The sequence below is a fragment of the Centroberyx gerrardi genome, chromosome 15 (assembly GCF_048128805.1).
Source record: "Centroberyx gerrardi isolate f3 chromosome 15, fCenGer3.hap1.cur.20231027, whole genome shotgun sequence".
Classification (NCBI taxonomy): Eukaryota; Metazoa; Chordata; class Actinopteri; order Beryciformes; family Berycidae; genus Centroberyx; species Centroberyx gerrardi.
In genome coordinates, this window is record NC_136011.1 from 17,639,308 (window position 1) to 17,667,252 (window position 27,945).

General features: G+C 41.7%; 1 protein-coding gene across 1 annotated transcript; it reads right to left on the bottom strand.

The window, feature by feature from the left end:
* Positions 1 to 177: 177 nt before the first annotated feature.
* Positions 178 to 27,945, bottom strand: LOC139929200 (E3 ubiquitin-protein ligase NEURL1-like). The gene is made up of 6 exons (XM_071922024.2): positions 27,757 to 27,945; positions 22,337 to 22,578; positions 21,468 to 21,789; positions 8,878 to 9,603; positions 3,676 to 3,855; positions 178 to 3,466 (listed from the first exon to the last, which is right to left on the bottom strand). The coding sequence occupies exons 1-6, from the start codon at positions 27,788 to 27,790 to the stop codon at positions 3,222 to 3,224; spliced, it is 1,749 nt and encodes a 582-aa protein (XP_071778125.1). The 5' UTR covers positions 27,791 to 27,945; the 3' UTR covers positions 178 to 3,221.

Below are 27,945 nucleotides of genomic sequence, written 5' to 3' on the forward strand. Positions count from 1 at the left end.
TGATGCTCAGTCATTCAAAATGAAATGACCGGTTTTAAGTGTTTACTGCAAGTCATTATATGCCTGCACCAAAGTAGGATGTTGGCTTTACTTAAGACAGAGTAAGAAATTAAAGCCAGTGGTTTAGACTGTTCTTGAACTTTATTTCAAGTCGTGTTCATCTGAATAACATAATGAACATAATTAGCAAATTCAGAAATCTGCTTAAGAATGTTTTTTTTTGACAACTAATGGAAATTCTGAGCACAGGAAGCCGACGTTATAAGCTGATTTTCTTTTTCTTGTCCAAAACACACAAAGTTCCTTCTAACTTCCTTCACTTACTTGCTGGTTTTGTTTGGACTCTGTAAATATTTGGTCACATTTGAGAAACTATCTCAAACAGGTTGTCAAGATTATGTCTATCACGGCACTATTCATGCCGGCTCTACTACAACATAAATGGCAAGATGGGACTTAAATGTGCAAAAGTAGGAAAAATATAATTTGGATACCAACTAATTAGGTAAGCAATACCAACTTTACTCATTATAATCCCATATTAATACCATTGTGAAAATCAGCTAAAACAACCACAGTGCCTTACAGGGGAATACAGTTTTCTATAGTCTTTACCTCTGCAACAATAAAATAACAAACAATACTTTTTTACATTTACTTTACTTTTTTTTTTTCTGACATAGTACATATAAAACAAACACAGTGATAATTCATTATAATAGCATTGACAAAATAAATAAATCTCATAATGTACAGTTATTATTACACTCATCATCATCATCATCATCAATATAATTTGTTTTCTATCAAAATGTTTCACAATGTTTCATTTCTGCAAGGTCATATTTGGTCAGGAAAAAAACAACAGGTAGAAATGTAAAGGCTGAGCATCTCTCAAGCACAACAAAATTCCAGTATTATGCAATGCAGTGACAGAGGGGACGAGGCGATATTTAGACATTTCATCACCAGGAGTGAAGAACTTCATACACTGATATCAAGCACACTGAAATGTCTGCTTCAAAATCAAACACAATAGCTTTGCATTGGTACTCAGGTTGTGTGGTTATTATAGCTTCTCCCATCTGAGACATCACAACCATGTAAGAGTGACTCGGGATTAAGATGAACCTCAAGAGTCCTCTTGTTACAGAATTGGTTTCCACAGTGTTGTAGCCTAACTGACCAATGTAAGTCCAGACTCCTCTCTTGAAGGCACACAAGTATAGAAAGATGCCACTATGACACGAATGCTGTACTGCACAATTGCTGTTTTTCCTTTGATAGTGGCGAGATGACAAGCTTGGACACCATGGAAAAAAATAAAATCACCACTTAACTATCTTACAAGTTACTGAGTAATGTCTCTACACCTGAAAATGGCTTGGTTTCTTTTTTTTGTTTTGTTTTTTTTTTACAATTCAAAGCGGTACATAATGCATTAGTCAAGTGAAAATGTCCAAGGAGTTTGCTTCAACATTTGCTTTAAAGACAGAAAGCAGCACTCAGCAACTGATATTCAAATGTAAATCTCACACAGTCTAACAATAACAAGCTACATCCTTGTCACCGACTGCACACGTGTGAATACAGTTTTATTTTTTTTCCACTTGTAAACACAGTGCACTGAAATACTTTTACCACGTTATCCAACACAAATATTCATGTTCTACTTTTACATATTAAAGAGAAATGTGTAATCTGAAGTAAGCAGCAACTTATAGCGGGATAATAAAACTGTTTCATGATTTTATAATAAGAAAAAGTTTGATTCATCATCCGCTTGTGACCTTTCAGGATAAGCCATTTTAAAAAAATACTACACTGTCCGCCAATGTTTATTTGGATGACTTTTCATCCCTTCCACCAGTCTTACTCAGCAGCCAGAGATGGCAGCGGTGACTGCCAAGAAGCTGGACGTGCGACCCATGCAAGTCCGACATTTTTACGGGCCGTCCTACAGGGTTTTGATATAGCTGGTGTGCCTGAGCAAATAGTTTCTTCCCACTGAATGCTGTGCAGACGCACTGCAAAGGTGCCCCTTCCTTCACTGTGTCTCATCTCTCTCCGTAAACATGCAACATCCTCTCTCCCCCTCCTCTCTCTCTCTCTCTGTCTCTTTCCATCTTCATTGATTTACATCCTCATTCACCGTGTGACCTTCTATGGCGAGAATATTCACACATTTTACCCTTCACACAATCTCTCCTATCTGTTCACAGAAGCGCAGCGCGTAGCGAGAGGATATTCTGCAAAACACTTCAATTATCACATAAAATATAGCTTCTTTAACGACTCCTTTAGCCTTTAGGTTTATGCATTTTACTGTATCTTATTGCAAGAGGAGCACTTATATGAAACAAATGCATTTGAAAAATCCTCAAAATGGGACATTTTAGAAGTGCTCCAAGGCTTTTCTCCCCATCACTTCTCTTAACTGTACAAATACAACAAACAAAAACTAAAAAACCTTTTTGTTTCTCCTCTTCATTCCTCACTGGCTTCTGGTACCAGGAGATGCATTCAGAAAGCCTCTGGTAAAACTGTTTTGTGGTGATGATTTTCAGGCAGATTCACAGGAGGATTGATTCTCGCTCTAAAACAACACTTTCCGACCTGATGTTTTCTGACAAGCGGCGGAGGAGCGGCTGATGAAACCACAGATACTGTAGTTCTCCTCCTCGCGTCCTCTGCGGCTCTGGACAGCTTCACCTCTTTGAAACTACCTAGCGGCGATGCTATCACCAGCAGGATGGAGGGTTATTGTTCTGCAGTAAGTAAGACAGATGCCTCTTCAGATTACACTTCCTCTACAATAGATGCAGAGACCACAGACAAGTCGCTGGACAATAGTGGGCCAAACTGTGGCTTCGAGGTGCCAGTCCAATCTGCAATTTGTACCACATGATTTTGCACCATATTTTCGATGCACTCTGATGAATCTCATTGCTGGGTCCCGATGGAGACATCACTGGTGGCTCTCCAAGGCTATGCATTTGACATAACATAGATATAATGTTATTTATGATTTATCCTGCTGTAGTGTACCTGAGCCAGATTTCACACACACAAACAAGCGGGGCTTTTATGCTCTGCTAGGCCCATATAATGTCTTTGATGGCTCTAGCTAAGCCATAAATCACATGTGCTGTGTCCGTCTCTACAAGGTCTCAGATGGCCTTTGACAACCTCCCTGACGCGACGCATCGTCTCTTTCACGTCTACGTACTCCGGTAGGTCTTTATGATGTCTTTGATTGTCCTCCTGCAGATGGGGCAGCAAGCGTTGGCCATCTTCTTGAGTTTGAGGCCGCAGGCGTAGCAGAGACACATGTGTCCGCAGGCGTAAAGAACCGTGTCCACGACGTTCTCGTAGCAGATGGTGCACTCGTCGCTCCACGAGCCGGAGCAGGACGGGAAGGTAGGGGACTCCGGGTGGCTGGAGAATGGAGAGCCGGGGGTCGTACCTGAGATGAGGACAGATATTGGAGATGTGTGAATGAGTGAGAAAGAGATTGAGATAGTGAGTGAGAGAGAGAGAGAGAGAGAGAGAGAGTGAGCATGTCATGGTGGAGACAGAAATATGTGTCTGTCTCCACCATGACAGTATACTACATAGCCAAAGGAGAGGAGAGAAAAAAGAGAAAGGGTGCAAGTATGGAAAAAATAGACAAACCTGTGGAGGACGTGAAGGCTGTCTGGTAGCTGGTGTTGAGGCTGGAGTTGAGGTTGATGTTCAAGGATGTGTTGAGGTTGGGCTCTGAGTTGCCACTGCACAGCAGTGTGGGGGTGTTGGGTGTGCAGGACGGGGAGCTGGGGACCGATGGCCCTCGGAGGTCTGGGTGCAGAGATGAGCCTGGAAGGGCAGAAAAGACAACCGTGACTTACCAAAGATTCACTTTTGATTTCTTCTCCCTTTCGGTCTGTTCTGTGTACAAACATACAGATAATCTATGCGTTCTATGGGCTGACTCAAGTGTTCAACAGAGCCAAATGTAACGCTTGTGTAACTGGAAAACTAAGTTCTCCATCCTTCACAGTGTGTGCAGCTCTGAGAAGTTAGTCAGAGCTGATAATTAGCAAATGGAGGAGAGCGGATGTCTTGGCTCATCTCTCACTCTCTCTGTCTCAGTCTGTCCCTCTCGCGCGCGCACATGCACACACACACACACACACACACACACACACACACACACACACACACACACACACACACACTCACACTCACACAAAGTCTGTGCCATCTCCTTGCAGATGACTTGTGAGTCCACAGTGTGTGTGTGGGTGTCTGTGAGTGAGTCAGGAGCCTGTGAGGTGGTTTCTCTCTCCCTCTCTCTCTCTCTCTCTCTCTCACTCTTTCATTTCGCCCATGATCCCTCTGGGCACGGAAGAGAACGGTTCCACAGAGTGCCCCCCCCCCCCTCCGCCCGCCCATAACCATCAGCCCTGGCATCAGTTCTCACATTGGCAGCTCATCTCACCTCACAGAGGAGAATACCTATGCCAATTCCACAGACAAATTCTGATCTAGTCTGTCTGGCAAGCATAAAGCATTGTTGTTTACACATTGTCCTTCAGCTGACCATGATGGAAATATTGCTACGCTGTCTGGCCGGCTGGTAGCTTGGCACAACCATCCTTCCATGTGTCAAATGATTCAACACTGTTAGTTTACATCCTACCCCATTTTGTCAGTAATTTGCTCACCAGATTTCCCTACAATGACAGTTCCTCGCTTCCCTAATACTGCCTTGACTTTGCTCACAAAGGTTAAGTAATGATGGTAAAAAATAATATAAAATAAAAATGAATAAAATGAAATAAATGTAAGAAAAGAAAACGTATTTGTGAGGTTTATTGCTATGACAAGAATATACATATTTTATGCATAACTCTAACAGGCAAAATCTCAAAAAGCTTTGATAACAATGTGCTCTTATCCATTTCTTTGAACTCTGATGTCTTTGGCTCACCCCAACTACTGGAGTCTCAGTTTCAACCTACATAAACAAAGCTTGGTAGCCTTTGCAAACACATGGTTATGTGGCAACCAGTATTCTGCTCAAAAATCAACAGATATAGCAAAGACTCCAAGTCCATTGCACTGTTGGAAAGCTATCCAAAATGTGTGCCCATTGAAGAAGGTTACTATTGGGACCAACATGTTTGTACCTATTTGCAGAGATACACATTTCAGTCATCTTTTTATTATTTTAAAAATTGTAGTGTGCATACAAGTGTGCATACAGTAGGATATATACAGTGCAAGACTACAAATAAATCCATACCACTACCCACTTAATGAGACCTATGTGACAGCCCAGCTGTTAGCAAACATCTTGGTCACCTCTAATAAGACAGAACGAATAACCTTCATGCCTATTTATGCATCCTTTCATCTAGCGTACCTCTCACCTTCTCTTATTATATGAATTTACCGCTGGCTGTGGGAGCAGAAATGCATTTGGCTATGCAGGCGGGACTGTGGGCCGGCCTATATGAGGATCCAAAAAAATCCAGAGTGTCTATGGTGGCTTTCAACACATGCTTATCAAACGTGGGGATCTCTGCCACACCTCACCAAGCTCTTTTTCTACTGCTATGTTGGCATCTGACAGATTCCTGATTTATGATTCCAGCCAACCGCACGCGGAAACAACTGTACACACACACACACACACCAGGACACCCGGACAGGGTTGTGATGCAGAAACAGTTAACTAGGACATTACTGATTCTGAAAGCTAACATGCACAATGTCAAATCTTGGTTTCTAAGACAACGCAGACAAAATGACCATGTGAGAGCAACAGACTCCCATCTGTTCCACTTCACAGGCCTGACAACACCCGACCATGAAAAACTGTCACTTGCCTCGGTGGCTAGATGTTTCCATGGCAACTCATGGCGTGCGGCTGCACTGAGTGGGTGAGCAGAGACGTCACAAATGCACTCCCCACAGCTGGAGTGGGTAATGACTCGAGGAGAGGGGGAGTGAGGAAGAAAATGCACGGGGAAAGAGGAAGTACAGAGAGAGGATTGGAGGACCACTGTTATGGGAATGCAGTGTGGGTGGAAAACCCAGCATTTCAAACCTCTATGCAATTACATTTTAATAATGCATATGGAGGGCATCATAAGGAGCTATCACGGGCCCCCCTCCAGATACATAATGCTGGCTGCTGGGAGCCCACGCAAGACAGAAATAACCTCCTCAGCCCCGGTCTGATAGACTACACAAGGAGAGGAGAGGAGAGGAGAGGAGAGGAGAGGATTGTACATTACATGCAATGCAATTTCCCTTTTTTTGACAGGTTGTAACCAGGAAATGAATTATAGGAGTAAAAAAGGGGGAAAATGTATAAAATACTAAAGTATCAATGCATTTTGATGTGAGGATCTCATGAAACATCCCCCCTAATTATGTATTCTGTAAGGCAGGGGTGGACTTAGTGATTTGGGGGCCCTAGGCGAAGGCATGCATGGGGCCCCCTGAATCCCAACATTCACCCTTTTTAATCCATCCTTTCTGTTGTTGTAGGGGCTGGGCTTGGAAGATGTGGTAATATTGCTAACAGCAAACCTAGCAACAGTTGATTCGTTGATGAAAAAAAGTTGTCACCAAAACTTCTATTTTCTTCTCTTGTTTTTCTGCTCCACTTGGGTAGCTTTGCTTCACTTTTTTTTGGCAGTGGCAGGACAAATAAGCTTCAAGAGGCAATATTGTGCTAGAAGTGTAATAGCCCACTACCACTACAGCCTGACTGAGTATAGGGGGTGGCCATGACTCAAGATGGAAATAACTTTTACTGTAACAAAAAGAGGGGTGTTTTCAGTATGTACATTTCTTTAAATCAATGAAAAATATGTTTATATTAGTTCTATTCCTGTTTTTTGTGGGGCTGTCTGGCCTCTGGGGCCTCAACCTTAACCAACCTTAACCTGATGTTACAGAAAGACCGGTCCTGCTGTAAGGAGAACAGTCTAACAGGCTGGGACAGAGCTATTATCATTAACAACATGGTCAGAATACAAAGCTGGGGTGGAGCAGCAGGGGGTTCAAGGCATGAAGACAAAATGCCAGCTTCTGCAGGGCTTGTAAACAAATCCAAAGCACTCACATTTGTTGCTTACAGGCAGCATACTACAGTATTTCACAGCCATATCATAATGACATAATTAGCATTCAAGTGATAGCTACAGCTCCATCATATGAATAAAGAGAATTTTAAATCCCTTAAGTGCAGGAGTCTTAAAAGTGAGTTAAGTCAGCTTTACATATTTCAAAATTTAATTAAACTCATACAAAATGTACTAAAGCTTTATTAATTTATTCACTTCAGAAAAAAAAACTAATACAAACTAATACAGAGTAGACGTGTTGTTCAATGGGAACTCTTGGTGATATTAGTAACTATTTTTGCATCTGACCCACGTTTTTTGCCATTTTCCAAACTGGGTGGAAACTCCAACAATGCCCTTACTGTATCTGCACTAAAAATATTTTCTGACCCAACAAGCAATGAAATGATCAGAAATGTAAGAGCTTGGAAGCATATAAGCTTTCTTTATGGAAAACCAGACAACTATAATTGCCACGCATCTTCAACTAACACGTTTTTGTTTCTGCCTATATCATCACCGCAACATTTATATGGAAAAACAAATAATACATCCATCTTCCAACATTTACACCTTTGTATCAAAATCAATGGAAACCACTGGAAAACCTCATGGAAGGAAAAATGGCCTGAAACCACCAACCACCACCACTGGTTGTCATTAATTCCCCATTTCCAACAGTTCCTGAACCTGTCAGCCATTATTTAGCCTCTGACATGTTATTATTCTGGTCATTTTGAGTCTGATATTCCTGAGCCTTCCCAGTGGACCCAGATCCTGGGAGCTAGAATCTCTACACCAAACAGTGGGAACTTGCTTTGATCAAGGCAGGTTTTTACACTCTCATCCAGAGATGAGAGGTTGTCATGCATACCAACTGAGCACAGTTAGTGTGTGAGTGTGTGTGTGTGTACTTCTGATTAAGTGTGAATTATTTCAAAAAACCTCCAGTTGATCTTGTGGTAAAATTGTCTAAAATTTCTGCTGGAGCCAAATAACAATTGAGTTGACGGGAATCCTGTTCAACTGAAGATACAAAGTTTACATTCATATGCAAACTGTGGGTGGGGAATGTAAATTCCAAGAGAGATATATGAGTTGATAAAAACTCAGAGAGCAGCACAGAAAGCGAGGGAGAGCGAAACTATTTCATGACTTGGCTGAGCTGGAATCCAGCCTCCGAGGGTCATTCAAGGACCAGAGGCTGCATTTACTTCTGAATGGAAAAAGTTACCTACAACTGACGTATCTAGAAGCTCTTGTTAACACTTCTATATTTCCTGACTCATAATATTTACTAGTGAACAATCATGCTGTCCAAAGGGTACACCTAATCAGCAACAGCAACAACAACAACAACAACAACACTATTTAAACGAATACTAATTATAGTAATGGGATACTTTGTTGATATTTGTAGGGAAAATCTCTTTTCGCTTGTCGTCAGGATCACCTACACAACAGCACCCATGCAGCTGCTGGGGATTCAGTATTCATTATTCAATACTCAGTATTCATATTCAGGATTCATACACTTGGGTTGGAACCTAAGTCCTTCCTACTCCCTACACCCTAAGTGGATGCCTCCATTTTGATGCAACAGTACAAGTGAAATCTATTGAAATTATTTTAAATGTTAATAAATAGAGTATGTTACCCTTTAGTGTAAAAGTTTTCTTTTTTTCCTGGGCACCCATATTCTAAAAATATTTTTTTTCCCAAACCAGTATTTGAGAAACAACACAAGTGAACTTACCTAAGATCCTGAGTTGCATGATGGAGCCATGCAGACCGTAGAACATCCAGAGCGGCCTGGAGTTATCCACACAAAGCTGCATCCCTGCACTGACGCCATTATGGCTCATCATGACCTCCCCTTCTGCATTCACCACGAAGCCCAAGATATCCCCGCTGTGGAGCGGCGCCGGCACCCGGCACACCGCCCAGAACTCCTTACGGTCGACCAGGGACTCTGGGTTGTAGGGCAGGTCGCTGGGCCTCAGGGTGGCCGGGTCGCATGACGTCACGCCATAGGAGAGAGACCCGAGCCGTGAGGAACCTGCCTTCGTCACCTTCACAAAGACCGTCTCTGAGCAGCGCATCGGGCGGCTGGTGAACACCAGGGTCCTCTCCTCACCGCGGTGATCCAGCCGCGCCACCGTCTGCTCATCCAGCGCCGTGACATGGATGCCACGCACCGAGTGGAAGTGCAGATCGGTGTCCAACAGGCTGGGCAGCAGGGAGCACTGCTGGGAGTTTTGAGAGTTTTGGGGCACGTGGCAAGAGAAGGAGCTGGAGCTCAGGGGCTGTAGCTGCTCCTCTTCCTCGTCTTCTTCCTCCAGATGCAGCTCCTGCTGCTGCAGGCTAAGGTCACACAGGCTGATAGAAAGGCGCGGGTCATCACCGTTTCGCTGAATGGAGGCCCGGTGGGCGGCAGTAAAGGAACGAGGACGCAAGCAGTCCAGAGGGACCATCTCACTGTCTGTGGAAAAAGACAAACACAGAGACGTTATGTAATCACTCGTTTGCTGTATTATGAAATGAAAACTTGAACATGTATAACCATCCACAGATACTAATCTGAATGGGACACCTTGTTTAATGTATTCATTCAAGTATTCATCTTTCATTGTTAGGCAGACCAATGGTTTGTTTTACATTCATTGTCCATATTATAAGCTATTCATCATACATTGGAGTCACGCTAATCAAATGGTGGCTCCAGGCTTCTCCGCGTTTTAATAATTCCTTCTATTACATTCTCTCTGTGATAAAAGCATGTAGTTCAGAAAGATATAACAAATAAATCAATGTTTTTGTGTTTAGCAACAGATCAGAACTTTAAGTGGGGACATTGCTGGAGGCCAAAGGCTGTATCACAGTAAAAGCAACATAATAGCTTTATGTAACGTAGAAATAAGTGATTCGGCTGAAGCCACTGCGAAGACCATAAAGCTCAGCTGTGTTCTCGGCACTCCAGTTGTACCCAGTGCCACAGTCAAACCCATTACAGCTGAACCACACACAAGCACTTGAACTGAACAGGATACCACTCCAATTAGGCTCCCACTCTCTCCGTGGCTTGGTTTCCTATGATAATGGGCCACACTTTCTTATCTGTGCATTGTAGTCTTCATGGAGTGTTACCACAATTAAGGTCCTGGAGCATGAACATTTTTTATGAGCTATTAAATCCTGAGTTTGGAATTTTATAAAAGGCCATTCTCTAATGAAGCTGGCATACCATTATTCTTTGTCAAGAAGTAAAGTGTATGTACAGTAATTAGGTTTCAAATAGCTGTACTGAGCCTCCACCAGTCCTACATGTTTACATAACACACAGTCTCAGCAGCAGTGACTTCATGTACTGTATCCTACCTCTGTGCACTATTAACATTTTCAGCTATGTGTCTGAGTGCTTAAAATGGCCTTTCCCTGTCTCAGAAAGGGACAAGCGTTCTAAAAACCATATCATATTTCTGTGTGTGTGCTGTGTAGCACGCTCACAAATAGCCTTTCCAATGCTAATTTTGCTGACTGAATAGGGAAGTTCATTGACAGAAAAAAAACAAACCTGTCTATCCAAGCACACAGTTGGTACAGACGGATCTGCATCATAGCACGCCTAGGGACAGGCTGCCAAATTTAACACGGCCCTCTAACATGGGCTAAAATTAGCCTGATTGGACATTCGAGAAGAGTGGAGAGGGACTGGCCAAGGGATGACTGACATGATAGCTAAGTTGTGCGGCTCTCACCCTCATTCTGCTTCGGGCTTCCCCTATGGGCAAGTAGATGGAGAGGGAGTGTGTGACGGAGAGAGAGAGAGAATGAAAGATAGATAGGATAAAGAGAGGGAGCTGGACAGTGAGTGGGGAGAGAGAGAAAGGGCAAACCCTCACCACCCCCTCTTTATCACACAGACAGCACATCTCCGGCCAGCCACAGATAAACTGCTTGACCTTAATTACTTCCTCAGTCAAGAGTGTCCACAACCAAGCATGAGGCTCTTATTATTAGCAGCCTTATCATCTTCAAGGCAAACTTAGCCGACAACGGGATACAAGAGATAATTTCTATTCTTGCCATTATGGCCGTCTGCGCTTCGCAATTTCCGTTTGTCGAGACTGACACAGCCGTCAAAACAAGCCGTGAGAAGAATCGGAACGTTACGAGGAAGTTTCTACCCAGTGTAAAAAAGAAGATAAAAGATCAAAGAAAAAAAAAAATCTAAGATAAAGAGACAAGCCAAATGAACATGTGTGACCTTCCTGATACTGGTCTCAAAGGAGGGTGGGATAGAATTACATAAAACACCTGATGAATACAAAAGCATTGAGTCACGCCATGAGATCACAGCTTCAAATACACAATGCACTATGTTTATCGTCTGTGTCCTGTCATGTCCTGTGTTCAAGTGTGTGTGTGTGTACAAACATTCACAACATACTTGCATGCACGGGGGTAAGGTACACGCCACGCACTGTTTTCACAACCAACTAACACATCCGTAGCAGCGGGACAGACTCGGCCACACCAGTCCCGCAATAGAACGTCACTTAAAACCATTCAGACTTTGACATACAATGGCGCACAATGGCAAACAATCTTTTTTGTCCTGATTTGGGGCATGAGCTTTTTTTTTCATTACAGCTGACATTGGGCCAAGTGTGATTAGTCCAGTAGCTGGGGGTTTAAAGCTGGTTCCTCTCAGATGGATTGCCCTGCGTTTCACTGGCTCACTCATTAAAATGTCAATCACACACAGACAGGTGCAGACTTGCATCTTTTGTCCTCTGAAGATCGTTTGAAGCAATTATGTCAGAAAATTCATAATAAATTCACTGTGGCTTAACGTAACACGCCTTTTTTTGAGTTCCCCCTTTTCACTGCTTCGTTTGGCAATGCTCCAGCGGTTTTATAATGGGGTGTATTGAGAATAATGGTGATTATATTCTTCTTTGAAATTTTAATGTTAAAGTCCTTGAAGCTTTTGAATAGCAAGAGAAAACTGTAATCACTTTTTCAATCACGACAGAAAACAATACAGACGTGATTAAGTGCATGGCTGAAATTGCCCTTGTAAAATTAAGTGGTCTTTGAGTCTTTGAACAGCTCCAGCTACTCAAACTGCGGAATAAAACACCATTTAAACAAGATGAACACATTCCAGACTGACACTGTTCTGAGTGGCCAGTGGCTGACCTCCTGGCTCTGGTGTTTTATTACCATAGTGGCTGTGAGAAAAATTGAAAATCAAGACTCACTCAACTCGCCTTTGTTCATCATTAGGGACGAATTTCTTGTCTAAGAGGAGTTAAGAGCGCACACACCCACGCCTGAACCTGTGCCTGCAAAGCATACATGGACAGGTAAATATCTCACCTATTCCAATTTTACCTATTCAAACAAGGTGAAACTGCCAGAGACAGAAAGTCTTGACTCAATCTGGTAAAACCAGTTGCAGGAATGTTAGACACTGGGAAAGAAGGATGTCCAGGATATGGTTGAAAAAGCGGCATCCTGTTTCACTCTGCGAACAGATCCCAGAGTGATGTCGAACTTATCACGGTTGCAAAGGCTTTTTCAATATTTTCAGTACTGCGGTGCCAAAACAAACAGCCTTGCCCCACCTCACCCTGAAATATCTTTCAGCAGGACTCCAGCGGAACATGTGGATGCATTACTCTAGTGTTTTTAAAAGCGTTTTTTAATATCCTATGCCTTTTTTAGTCTTGAACAACACTCAGACAATGGCATTGAATTGAATGGACAGGGAGGGTTCAGTTCATTCCTTGGCCCGGTGGAATAGGATTAGGGGGCTTTTGGGGGTTTTAGTGTAGCCGCAACCTCTACACAAGGTCAGCTCTACCAATTGTGTGTGTGTGTATGTGTGTGTATGCGTGTGTATGTGTCTGTTTGGGGATTTGCCCTAAGTATGCATGCCTAGGGGGCCTATCCAGGGCTCTGTCCAGAGTGAGTGAGTGAAGTCATCTGTCATGAGAAGGAAGGTTGGAGGGAGGGCTGTGTGTCTGTCCCAAAAAGGAGAGAGAGGGGGCTTTTGCTTATCACGGGGAAAAAAAGAGAAAGGTCTCCTGGGAAAATCTACATTGATGAGCTTTTAAGGAGTGGTATCCCAGTGAAGATAGTGGCACGAGTACATGTGTCTGAGCGCGAAGCGGGAGGGGCGGTCTCAAGATATCGATTTGCAGGAGAAGTCCACGAGTTTGAATGAACTCTGAGTATCCGGGATGCCATGTGCAACAGGAGACACATATGTGGAGTTTTTGAGAGATCAAGCCGGATTCTTTGGTCCGGCGCCAGGTGTTTCTGGTTTTTTGGACTGTGATCGTGGAAAGAAAACAGGACACGGCGAGGTGACAAACGGCAGCGGAGAAAAGCTCGCTCAGCACTTCAGGGACGTCACAAGGGCGCAATGTCTCCAAGTTCACTTAAAAGCCACTCCTGAGCATTACTTAACCAAAGTGTCTGAGTTTTCTACCTGCAGAAAACACTGCATGCACTTTGATTGATCCCTGCTCTTATAGCAACACACTTACACACTTCTTGTTTTTGCCAAATACCTCTCTTTTCAAAATTGCTAGAATATGTGGCCTACAGTATATTCAAGGTATACAATTTTTAGAGTATCCTGAATATTTTCATGTGCCTGGGTAAACTCTGCTGTCTCTGGTGTTTCAATTTGATCTTAAACACATTTCTTCAATTACAGTTTCATCTCATTGTTTTGATCAAGGAGAGATGGAGCGAACCTCTGTGAAAACTACAGTACACACACACACACACACACACACACACACACACACACACACACACACACACAAACATATATATATACACATCTCTGCTGAGACTAGACTCTGGTCATCTGAAAGTGATTAGCTTCCCCTCTGAAGGCTTCCCCCTCTACAACCCGCAGCTCCCAAGATCCAAACCTGACAGGCTCCATTACGATTTCTATTTTGATTTGCTGCAAATCTGTTCGATTCCATCTGGGCCGATTAAATCACAGCTGAGGCGCAACAGCCTGTCCAGCGGCATTTATTTTGGTTCAGCAAATCAAATAAATTCCAAGCACTGAGATCATCTGAAACAGAGCTCTCATAAATACATAGACCATAACCCCAATGTGTACATACTGGCAGATGTTAGGTCAAAAGACTGGCCAACATTTTAGTTTGTAGTCCCCTCATCCCATTGTGACCAACTGTCTGATAGGCTTGGGCGTACAGAACGACTTGAGGGATAACAAAGGTGCAAATGAGAAATAAAGGGAAAATTAAGATATTCTCGTAAATATAGCAGTGAATTATGAACAGCATATCAACTTTAACATGTGTCATGGGGATGAGAAGCCTGTCTAAAATCCATTCCATTCGGTGGATTAGTTACTATATATGTTAATTATATAGAGAAGCTGAAACAATTGGTTTAGTTACCTAACATTAAGACAAAGCGGAATGAGCAAAGGGAGCTTAACAAAAAGCTGGGAGTGAATACACCCAAAATTATATTTTTGTCTGCAGGGGAATGGTGAATACACAGTCCTTGTTTTTTTTCTTTTATCTTTGGCCATGGTATAAGTGGGGCAATGATAATACACTTGATGTTGTGCTGTTATGAATATATATGGTGCTCTTCACCTACATATTGTGCATTATCCTCAACATGAATGCACTGTGAATCAGCCATAGACCGTAATCAGCCACAGAGGCTAGATGGAGTATGAGATGTTAGGCTAATGCAATACCTTGACAAATATAATGCACAGAAACAATATGTACCCTCTCTTTATAATCTGTGTGAATTGTTTGATGTATAATGAGTTAAACGTAGCAAGTAGCAGTAGAGATGGTTGGGTTTAGCTTGGCATCAAAGCAAGCTAGCCAAAAAATGATTGATAACAAATAAATAAGAGATTCACAGATATTCTAAAATTACATGCAGAATTGCCTTTGCAGTGGCGTTGGGGTTAGCTTACTGGCCAACAAAGAGTTTGTCTAAAGCAGGGATGGGCACTCGTGCCATGGAGGGCGGAGAGTCTGCAGGTTTTCATCCAAACATTACAGCAGGTGGTTTCACTGAGCAGCACACCTTCAACCAGCGAGGAGGAACTATCAGTGAAATCAGCTTCTGTTCAAATGAAAACCTGCAGACTCTCGGCCCTCCATGGCAAAATAAAAGATAGCATCTAAAGCTAGCATGTTAAACTGGCTAACACAGTTGCTGGGCTTGGGAAGAGGCTGGTGACTTGTGATTGGCTGAATGCTGAGGAGGGGCATGGCGGGCCTTCGAGGCTGCAGAGTCGACCGTGGGGGTAAGAAAAGCAGACACGCGTGAAGCTATAGGGGACAATGCTAGAAACGGATGGAGAAGGTTACCAAACACTTGGAGCACAGTCAGCTTTAGCTTTAAGATTTTTATCCAAAAAAGGTATAGAGAGGGTCCTAAACGGCCTGAATGGTCTTCTTGACCTGGACACTCTAAAACAAAGTTTCCAAAATAGGAGAACTTGGGACAGGATATTCTTGCAAAATCTTAATGTGACTTTAATCAGGTTTAAATGTCCAATCACTTGAAACAGGATCCATTTTCAGATGATTTATTAGTGTGATCAGCAGACCCAGAGAGGGAATGTGGAAGGAAAGAGAGAGAGAGAGAAAAAGAGAGCGACAGGCGCTAGCATGATTCATGGTTTTAGCCTAATTCTGCCAAAAGAGTTCAGCTCAAGGAAATTACTAAATGTTTATAATAAGGAGACATTTAGCATCTCCCATGCCTTTCTCTCTCACTGTCTGCTGTTTGCCTTTGGCTGGAAACAGACTTTTGACAGATGACTTTGCACATTGTTATTACCATGCTGAATTTTCAGTTTATTGTTTTTGGAGGATTTGGCTGTAAGCACCAGACAAGTAATTGGATGTATTAGTATAGAATCCATTTACTTGAGGATAGTTAGACCCTTCAGGCATATCAAATGTCTTCATCAATCAAAATGAACAAAAGAGCTTAGTTCTGCCCCCTTATTTAGTATGAAGCCCTGTGGACACAAGCAGGAACACAATGTTCTGTGTATTAAACGCAACAATTTGGAGCTGTGCATGATTAAATATACACTTTAGTATAAAAACAGAATTCAAACTCCTGCTGATAAATTGTGAGCAAAAATCTGCATATTGCTCTTGTTCAATGCGTTATATATTTTGTTCTTCATCATTTCGTTTGTGTTTCAAAACAAACACTGAGCCATTTTCACCTGCATTGTCCTTTGAGCTAATGACCAGGCTGACCCTAACATTGTTTTGTGCTGTATGGCTATCCGGCTACTGACGTCACATTGCACCTATCTGAACTCTGCTGATTTAAAACCATTTCCACGTATCAAAACCCCGTATAACTCCACATAATATCTGTGATGACAGGCGAAACAATAAGCGAGGTCTGTGTGAACACAGACAGAAATAGACACAAAGAAAGGAAAAGTACAGCACAATCAGGTTCAGACAACTCTTAAACATGTTTGTGCAGCACAGACCTTTTCAGTATTTTCACACTATCTCTTCATCTGCAGACAAAAAGGGTACGAGCCAAAGGTACAGTAATCTTTAACAAGCATCAGTTTCAGTTTTAATTTAGGTAACCTGTGATATGAATGTTAACAAGCGCTTAATTGTTTGAGGCAGAATGATCAAATATTGAACAGACTGTGATAAAACGGCACCAGGAATAAGAGATCATCGACCTGCAAAATCTAGCTCCTACTGTATAAACTGCATGTTTGAATGCAGTTTATACAGTAGGAGCTTTCACTGTTCACTGATCCGAACACTGTGGCCTGCTGTATCTTTTTGGCTGGCTCTGTTCCCTGTGGTGGAAAAGTTAGTGATGGCTAGCAGAATGATAGTAAGCATGGAAAGCGTACGGCTGATGGTTTCCCTACCATGATGTTTTACAGGCCTAATGTATTGCAATGCCATGTACACAGATGATTGATGTCAACACCCTCCTCTTAATCACCTGAGAGGTATAGAGCCGGCTGACAATTTGGCAGCCATTTTGGATTCTTCTCTAATGACTAGAGAGACAGGTTGTAGATGATGTTAGCTGACGCCAGTCTCATGGATCACTACCACTCTGTCAGTGATTAAGTGACTCATCTACCTCTAGTAAACAAACCCCCAGTAGAGCGTCTCACATCCATCAAGAGATGGCTTCCACTCGCTGTGCTTATCTGCCTTGGAAGAAATTCATCATACCTGTATGGAGCGGTGGATGCTGTGTGGTCTCTGGGGATTTGCCCCATAAACAAACACATTCTGCTAAGGCTATACAGCCATGCATGTGTAAAGAGAGTGCTGTGATTTCCCATTACTTTTTTGACTGCTGAAACATACACCATTCCCATATGTGTTTTGCTTATGGGAAATTAAACTAAAAACACTAAAAACAGTGTTGTGACCAGTGTTTTTGACCTGATTTCTGGCACATGGATCACTCAAGAAAACAAAAATGTTGAATTTTAAAACAGTAAATTTAAAAAATGTTAAATAATTTGGTATCCAAAAGCGTCAAAAGGAGAAGGAAGACAACATTTCTGAACATTATACCCTTGATAACCAACTGCTAAACAATTCACCTTTAAATGTTTTTATATTTGCCATTTTTCCTGCACAATGTTGTATCTAAAAGCAGGTTCCATATAATACTGCTTGCAAGAATACAGCAAACACAGACAACATTGTGTAAATATAGCTCTACTGTATGATGAACTAATAGAGCTGCATGAGAAATATAATGCACAAGAGGAAACCTTTTGTCCGTGCTTATAAAAGCTAATGTGTCTCTGCGTAGCGCCACAGATGCAGCAGCACAGTCTGTTCTGTACAAAACCCAAGCAAAGGCACTTCAGTCTTTATTGATAGCTGCGTGAGTAGGAAGAGTGTGGTGATGTAACAGATCTTTCTTAAATTGCATGGGCAGCATTGTTGGTCTGGACACCCCCCGAGGCTCAGTTTGATTTCAGCAGATTAATTTAGCTTCCTCTCTTATGCAACACCATCTCAGCTTTCAAGCCGTCTCGCTGGTCTCGGGATCACCTTTGACTCGTTGCATGGGTGGCTAGCTACCAAACTGCGCTCCCTTGATACCAGCTCAGAGAGGAAACAACACTGCTCTTAAAGAGATCCTTAAACATCAGAATACGGCCTGATACCGGGAAAACTGTTTGGCAGCAGGCGGCGTTGAGAGAGAAAGCATAACCAAAAAGACAGTGATGGATAGCGCCTTTGATGAATTCCTTTACACAGTATGTAAGGCCGTAAAAGATCAAACGGACACCGCCGCACGAGAATCCTGTGGAGCATGTGTTTGATGCGGATTATCCACTAGACAAAGCAAACAAACAAACAACATCATATTTGACTGTAGCCTTGTTAAAATCGATCCCTTTCATCGTATATCACTGCTGTTGGATGAAAAAACTTCTATCTTCAAAAAGACAACTTTTCAGGAATTTAGAAAAAAGCATTATTTTCAGACTGACAATTATGTGTTTTCAAGATTTTATCATGGGTTGTGAATGAGTTTCATAGGTTCTAGGTTTATAAAATCAACCAGAAAAGAGTTTTAGTTCAAGCAAAATCATGAAACCACCAAAACTGAAGTGAAGTTTTTACCAGCATAGCAGTGATTCTTTGTGCCTGTTAAAACTGTCTTCATTAGAGATTTACTCTGTACCCATTCAGTTCAGACACAAAGGGTCATGGGTGCTGATTTTTTTTTTTTAGCATGGAGCGGTCTCAAAACGGGTGGTACTACACAGAAGAAGTGTGACAGTTATACTAATGCGCGCTGACATGTGATCAGGGACACTTTTATAATTAATCCATGAAATATGAAAGGCAAAGTAGCTATTCACAGAGAGGATATCACCAGATACAGTTGTGCTCTTGGGCTACATGACTCTGAAAGAGACAGACAGAGAGTAAAAAAGTTGGTTGGGTGAAGTTGTAGGCTATGTCAGCTGGGGAATGAAGTCACAGACACAAAGATGGTTAAGCTCACTTGGAACAAAGGTTAACTGTTTTGGGGAAGAGGAAGTCTGAATAATTATCACTGCTCATATTTTCATTTTCTCTAAATATTGTTTACTTGATGTATGAAAAATCCTAAAAACAGTAACAATTAATCATCTAGTGATGTAATGTAGCCTATATGCTTCATGGTACTATTTATTTTGTACTATTTATTTTTATTTGTTTTGCACATTTACCCCAAAAGCCAAATCAAGGTCATCTAGCCAAGCCCAGCCTCTACACTCCACAGAGTTTGTTCACAGCAACTCGCTCCATTTGTCCCCAGTAGAAAACAACTGCTGCGGACCTGTAATTCCCCACCTGGACAGATTGTGTGATAAAGAGCTTTGCCCACAACAGGTGAAATTTGGTCGAATTTATCAGCTGGTGCAGCGTTAATGTCAGACCCTAGTGTAAGCATCATTAAGTATCGAAATGCAGCCTTCTGTTAGAGGAAAATAAGCACATGTGCCAGTTCACAACACAACAGACTTTGATGTGTCCGCCCCATATTTCAGGGACTAAGTGCTTGTTGAACTGCAGCCAACCGCCGAGACAATAGTGGGGCTTTGAGATATACCATGCTCTTGACTGGTGACGTTCTCAGGCTATACAAGAAGGCTGATAGCAAAGTGACCCTTCAGCTGACTGAGGGTTAAGGCTTCTCTGCTGGAAGATTAAGCCATCAGGAGCAGAAGCAGTGTATAGATCAATGTGGGAAAACCAGGGCAGAAACAATGAGATGAAGCTGCTCTCATGACCCACAGGCAAAAATAAAAGTGTGTAACTTTTTCCGTTTTTATAGCCTAAAGGACAAAATTCAATACACAAGGCAGTGTGTTGATATTCTATTATGACAGTAAGACAATATGACAGCATGACGTCTTTTAAATCACTTCTTAAAACTCACTTTTATACGAAGGCCTTCACATAGTTTTATTGAATTATTCTTTTATCTACACCCTTTTACTTGTGTTTATCTTTCTTTTATGGTTTTATTGGTTTAACTTTTATTTGCCTGTTTTATTTGATATATTGTTGGTCTGTTTATCCCTTGTTGTGTTTTATTGTAATTGTTATTTTTCTTGTCTTTTATTTTTTATGTAAAGCACTTTGTAACCTTGTTTAGAAAAGTGCTAAATAAATAAAGTTATTATTACTGTTGGCAGAATGTGGGCCTAAGTTAAATGTTTGAATCTGTCCTGCGGACAACAGCGGTGTGATCGCACGTGTTCCTGTCCTGCCTGCGGCTACAGGGCCACAAGTGGGATTCTTAACTGGATCCAAAGAGTGAGACATTCCACTGGTTCGACTGTCTGGGAAAATGGCCCCAGACGTGTCGTTACCTGACATCATCCCTCCTCTTGTCTGTCGAAGAACAAGAGCTGTGTGCTGGTCACCACCACAAGGCCACTGAACTCCAGATAGTCGCACTCTGGTGCTGGAGACTGAACAGCCCATCACCAGATAGCACGCTACTCCCTGTCAACTACCGCCGCAAGAAATGAGGTTAAATGGCACTATCTACACAATATGGAGCCTCTTCTATTTTTTTTATTAATGCCGATGACAGCTTCTATGCTTTGGAGAGAGGCAGTGTAATTCCTGGAAATGTTTATAAATAGGTCAGGTGTTAGCAAGGATTCCTATTCATCCATTTTGCATAGTTTTGTTTTGATTCCAAAATAGGAGACAGCTGTTTTCATCATATGATGAGTTTAACAAATGGGTTTCAATATAAAGTGTAAACATACTGCAGATAAATCTATAAGTGCAGTGGAAAACCACTTTTAATGATTGGGCGGGAACTATTTGCTCTTAATTTCTTTGATCTAATGACCCATCAAACAGAATGGTGAACTTGTTAGAATGGATTTCAGACATTTTGAAATTCCCCTTTAGGGAAATTTCTTTGATACTAATGACTGTGGTAACTATACAATCTCTCTAATCTCCCACCATCTTTTTTTCCACTGGGCTATTTTGGTGGGTGTGGGGAAAAGTGGAGCAGCTGTACGTAACATCACCTACAACCATTCACACTATCAGATGCAGAACATTTCCAACTGAAAAGCACTGCAGTGAAAAACACCCAATTATTATTTGACGATTGATCTTATGTTACCCTTTCAATCTGTAAATGCCATAAAATGCAATAAAAAAGAAACTCCCAATCCCAAAAAATAAACAAATACTACTCATAGATTCACCATTTCTACACACACAAAAAACCTCTTAGTCCGGGACTTACCTAGTAGCTGGACCCCTCGGGTGAGGCCATAGACGTCTATGAGAGCCCAGAGCGGTTCAGAGGCATGAACCCCACTGAAGAACAGCATGGGACTGGACTCGTTGATTCGGTAGAACACCCGGCCCTTCTTGTCCACCCAGAAGGAGATGACGTTGCCCTCGTTGGAGAGCTCCTCTGGCAGAGCCTTCGCCCAGAAGCCGCTCTGAGACACCAGGTCGGGACAGGCGTACTTCGGCAGGTTGTCTGGGTTGATCCTGGACGGGTCTTTGGAGGTGAAGCCAAGGCGCAGAGCCCCGCTCCAGCAGCACTGCTTTTTCGTGATCTGGAGAGGAAATGTATTTTTCATCAGTGAATACAACAGACAAATATTTAAGGTGTTTTTCTCTCTTCTGTCAACCGTAAGGTGAAAACAACATATCTGCTGTGAAAAAACAACAACACTAAGATTAGGTCCCCTGGTATGTTTATCGCCTGCAGAGTAACTATTTTTGTCTAATTTAGAACCTCTATTTACATTGCATTTACCGTGCAAGATAACAGTATTCCTCACATGGCAATGCTTGTCCTGCTCTCTCACTTTCGAGACATAGATGGCCTGATAGGTGAAGTGGAAACTTGTTCTAAGCTGCTGCTTTGGCCCACACAAGAGTTGGGAAAACAGAGGAAATCAGAACAGGAGGGGAAAAGAGGACAGAGAGAGAGAGAGAGAGAGGGGGGGAGAGAGAGAAAGAGAGACAGGGACAAAGACAGAGAGAGAACAAAGAAGGTGAATAAAAGGAGAGAGAATAAAGAGAGAATGAGAGAGAAGGGGAGACAGAGAAGAGTCTACCCTTGCCCATGGCTTAGTGATGGCCAGGTGTCCCGCTTACCTTCAGCCGAACTTGCTCGTACAGAGCGATGGGTCTGTTGCTGAAGGTGATGGCGTTGCAGAAGCTGGCCTGTCTCTTGACGGTCCTCTGGGACAGGTCCATGACTATCTGAGAGCCCTTGGCGCTGGGGTGGAAGAGCAGAGGGAAGGAGGACAGGCTGCCACACTGCTGAATGGGCAGGCAGCGCTTGGGCTTGTGGTGGCATCGGTGGGACGTGGAGGGGAAAGGCCCATTCAGAGAATCTAGGCGGAAGAGCGAAAGTGGTTATGAATGAGAGAATTATGCTTAGACTGGTCCTGTTGATGTTAAAGGTGGTGAGCAGAAAATACATTACTGAATAATTCACTGTGGAGATACAATTTCAAAATGCCCAAGTCTTAGATTAGAGTAGAAGATTAGAATAGGCGGTACCACAGCAGGCTTTGTTTTATACAATATACTCTGATGTCATGAGTTCGAGTCCAGGTTGTAACCTGCTGTCACATGCCATTTCCTCGCTCATATTTTACCTGTTACTGTAATATCCAATTCAGTAGAAATGTGATAAAATAATCTAATATTCAGGTACTGTGTCTAACTCAAGGGTGCACACTACAACCACACACCTCGATGTGAGAGTGTGTAGTTGTGTGAGGTAAATTAAATACAAATTTCTCCTTGGATGAAAAAAATACAAATGTAGAATTGCTCTCATGGCAGTTATGGAGAATAGTGCAGCTGTGAGAAGTTCATACAAAATGCGGTAATTTCAGTAATTGGTAATTTCCTGAAACACCCTTCTCTTTTTTTGTTATTCTACATCTTGCAAATTTGAACCGGTTTGTGTTTAAGCAATTTGTTTCTCTCTGTGCCGGGGAACATTTGTGTAATAATAAGGAGTGAAGAGGAAAGGGAGGAGGAGAAAGAAGAAGTAAGTAAAAAAGTAAAAAAATGATTAGCTAAGACGAGATATAGCAGCTGTAACAGATAAATTAGTGCAGCGGTAAGGGATCTTGGAGGAACAATTATGTAAAGGAATTCCTGCTGGGGCTCTTGACATGTATATGGTGAAAGCAACTCCTACTGTGTAATAGTGAGGCTTGGGAATTATGAGTAATCCTAGATGTGGCTCATGTTTAATTGACTGCACTGAACGCACATCAATCACAATCTGTATGAATCAGAGTCAAACAGGTGCAAGCAGAAACAATAACATACTGTGTATTTTGTATGTGAATGGAAAAAAACCCTGAGTGACGGTCTGTATATAAAATTATTGCTACCAAGTGCAGTTTTGGGAAAATGTACTTTGCTGGTTAGAGGAAGTGGCAAAATAAGAGTGGACCCATTTGAGAACATCTGACTCACAACATGTACCTCCATTTTTAGCATTTTTTCCAACAAACACCCGTGTGAATCATGACTGTTTCCACAGCTAAATATGTCATTTTCACATCTGCCTTTTTGTTTAAGACTGATAAGGAATTGCTCAAAGCCATTATCAGCACTGAATCCACAGTTACTCCCTTTTTTAGGCTGAACTCTCCTTTCCCCATTCATGTTTCCCAATTTCTCTTCAAAGCGATACAACAATGCCAAGGACACTGTGCTGTTGTGGAGGTATTTGGAGGTACTTTGAAATCTTCCCACGCAACTTGTTCTCATTAGACATATAAGGCACAACCATTTAAAACTCATCCATAAAATACGCAAAAATCACATAACAACTGAATGTCATACTTTATGGTATTTGATACAGTAGTTCTCTGCACTTCAGTACTACAGTCCTCTGCAAACACCATTTAAAGGGATTTAAGTGGCATGAAATCACACCAATCCGCTAACATTGGAAGTGAAAGGAATAGTTTAAACCTAATTAGGACTTGTCCTTGAAAATTGCTTATATTTTAACACCTACAGTTGGAGCAGGAACTGTGTGTGTATGTGCATGAGGGAAGCAGCCTGCACATGCTCTTACTGAAAGACAGTTATTCTTGCTCATCTGTGAGTGACCTCAGAGGGTCAAGAGCTTTTTAATGTACCCAGGAGACAAATCAATTAAGGCAGTCAGGACTGGCAACGACTCATCATGTGGCTTCTGAGACCAGACCCCTGGCTGTTATACAATCACAGCACTTTCAAGGCAGAGATGTTGTGCAGTGGATGAGAACATGACTTCCATCCATGGATGCAAAAACAACAATTTGATGAGGTGAAACTGGAAAGGACAGGATCAGAAATATTCTCAATTAGGCATCTTTGTCACATTTTTCCGCAGAACTTTTTCCCTATTGTCAAAACACATTCAGATGGCCTTGGCCAAGTGTTCTGGGTTTAGGAAAAGTACAGTGTATTTGTTTAAGCATACACTGGTGCCTTGAGGTCCTCGCATGCTCTCGTCACTGTAGAACAATGTTGAATTGTGCTCTATGCACAACAATGGTCTTAAATGAAGTCATAACAAATCCTTCGGCCATATTGCGTCCATGATGTCATCTTTTACGTGATGTCTTGAGGAAAACACAACAGGAGTGTATTGTACTCAATCGCTGATTAGGCACAAGCCTGAATACAGTATTCTGAAATCTGTCTGAAAACAGCTCAAACACCTCCTATATCACTGCAAACAGTGTAACAGCTGGCATGCATCAGCATGTAATGAGACAATCCAAACACTCTTTCCTTTTCAATATATTAACATCACTTCTGCTGCTGTGAAATTAAATCCCCCTTTTCTCCAGAAACTCATCTTTTCGGGAATTAATTAAAGCAGCCTTACTTTCAAATCCCAAACATTTTTGAATGGGTTTACTGGCTTCGTCTGTAAACCGCAAATAAAGTAAAATACATAATTAAATAAACTCACCAAAATGTGAGTTACACCACTGGTTGGCGCCCACACTGTTGATGATACAGTGGCTGGCTAAGCATGTCTGCAAAGTCATGCATCCTGACAGCGATGTCAAGGTTAACACTGAGCAGAGCCCCGCCATGATAAAGAGAGGTGCCACGACAAACGTCAGATGCGCAGGTTAAGGAAGGATAATGTTACTTAGTGCACCGCCGCACACATTGTGACTGCCTTTGCTGTCATTAATTGGAGACGACAAACAGTGGAGAGACAAAGAGTGGCCCTGGCCAGTGTCACCTGGCCTCCTACGCAGCTCTTCTGTGTTTTATCCCCAGGCTCGGTCTTACTAAGAAGCCTCAACAGAGCCCCTAATGTGGTGTGACGTTAGTATCAAGACTCGGCGGCCCTCTCTCGCGGGAGTAGCACTCACAGGCAGCATCCTAAAGAGCCACGAGGCACGTATACGTTTTTTGCTTCGGCCATATGTCATACCTTGTGTAGTTTCAATGAGAAGTAAACAAAAGTGATCCTCATACACCATAAAGTTTTAAAACATCTTTCAATAATCATTACTGTGTGCCATTATTGTAACTTTTTTAAGATGCCAGTACACTTTGCAGTATTCATTTGGTGTCAGGTTATGAGTTAAAACTGACCCAAGGAGTTAATAGAGAAGATGTTGAACATTACAGTAATCTGAAACAATCAGTTTGCAGATCTTAAATCTGTTGTCAAATTAGTTTTATGTTTAATGTTAGGTAACTTTATTAGTTTTAAAGAGGACATCTTTGTGTCTCACCCGAGTGACATACAAATGAAAACAGAAACCACTTTATGTGCCATAGACCCAGGCTCTGAGAAAACAGGAATGCATGTACTTATTCTGTAATGTAATAATGTAATGTATTCATTCTATAATATTCTTTCAATTTAGAAAGAATATGCAGTTTGTTTGGGAGGTATTTCCTAGATGAGGGGATGGCAGATGCCAGTGAATTCCTCTAGATCTGCTGAAGTCTCTATGTGACTGTAGGATTTTTATTAGGTCCTTGTTGAACTTTCCATGTCTGAAATGTGTGCAGTAGTAACCTTTAGAGGCCAGCTGATGGCCCTCATGTAAGATCACTGTTAAGACCCAACACTGTGTGATAAACGGTGTTATAAAATTACATAACATACCAATGGGTGCTGTCCCTAATAATCACTCAAAACTATCACTCAACACATAAAACAAACCAGCTTAACTAAAAATTGCTTTAACCTCATAGCTAATTTCAAAGTCCCATGCCAAAACCTCAGTAATACTTTATAACCCTGAGCCTTCATAACCTGCTACCCTACAGTAATCTTGTATATTGGTTAACTTAAATGCAACAACTCAAAACCAACAATAATTATACTATTTGACTCTTATATAGCAAATTGATATGATGATCATCAGCTCATGCAATATAGGACATCTAGTGATCAGTGAAAACAATTTGAAAAAAAAAAAGTAACACTTTCTATACATATTTGCCAATGTACAAAACTTACTGTACACCTACCTCATCAAACGCTACATTATGAAATTAGTTGCCCCCCCCCCATCCCACCAAAACTTAGACTACCACCACAATTGCAATCAATATAATCAATAACTTCTCACCTAGACAAATGCTTGACACATCAGAATAAAACATTGCATCTTTATCATGAAACCTTAAAGAGTTAGAAAAAATACATACTGCAACTAAACAATCAACATAGAAAATAGCAGAGAATTCTAAATAAATTAGCTTATGTAATGCTATTCTATTCAAAACAATCACATGGAAAAAGCAATATACTAATGCACCTGTTAACTATGACCATTTCAGACATGCGTAATTCAAGGAGGATCTAATGAAAATACAACTTTGTCTTAGCTGCATCAGCATATAGAGACTTGCCCTTCTGGCAAACATTAAAAAAAAAACACTTGTTACATTATTTGCTCACAGTTCACAAGCATGTAGTCCTAACTAGTGCTTAGTTGCCACTTGTGACTATAAAGACAAATATATAGCCAGCAAGCAGGAAAAAGTGATTCTATGCCAACTTGGTTAATTTTTCCATTAGCCTACTTGGTATCTTCCAAGTGTGACTAAAATATATATAGAAAGAAATGTGGAGGAGGAAGAGGACAAGAAGAAGAAGAAAAAGAAGAAGAAGAAGAAGAAGAAGAAGAAGAAGAAACATCTGTGCATTTCCAACATGATGCCACAAATATCAAAATTTGAGAAAGAGAAAACACTCCAAACGCCTAATAGTCACAGAACTGAAAAATAGTTGATCTGATGATGTTATTCACAGTTTACCTAATATTGTTAAGGAAATTCTTCACAGGGTGATAACAACTTGGCTAGAGCAGCACCTTCACTCCTCATATGTGTTATCTTTTTTATATTAACAGGAAGCCTAATATTTACAGTAATTTCTAGCATAGGCTTGAGGATAGACTGCACAAGCACGCATCCAACTTCAATACAGTCAGCTTCCATTTGACAAGAGCACGGGGTTTATCCATAATAAAGATTCACAATAAAGATATGATGTCAAATGTGCTTACCGTAAAAGGTATTTCTCGTTATCTGACCTCCCATGGTTGGATGCAAGGTGAGTTCACCTCTTCTCTGACTGCCGGTCCGGATCCAAAATATTCACGGGGAACCGCGCGTGTTCAGTGTCCACATAATACCAGCACGACACCACAGCACCGAAAGTCCCGACCCCGTTTGAGCGGCAGGTTGTGACTGAC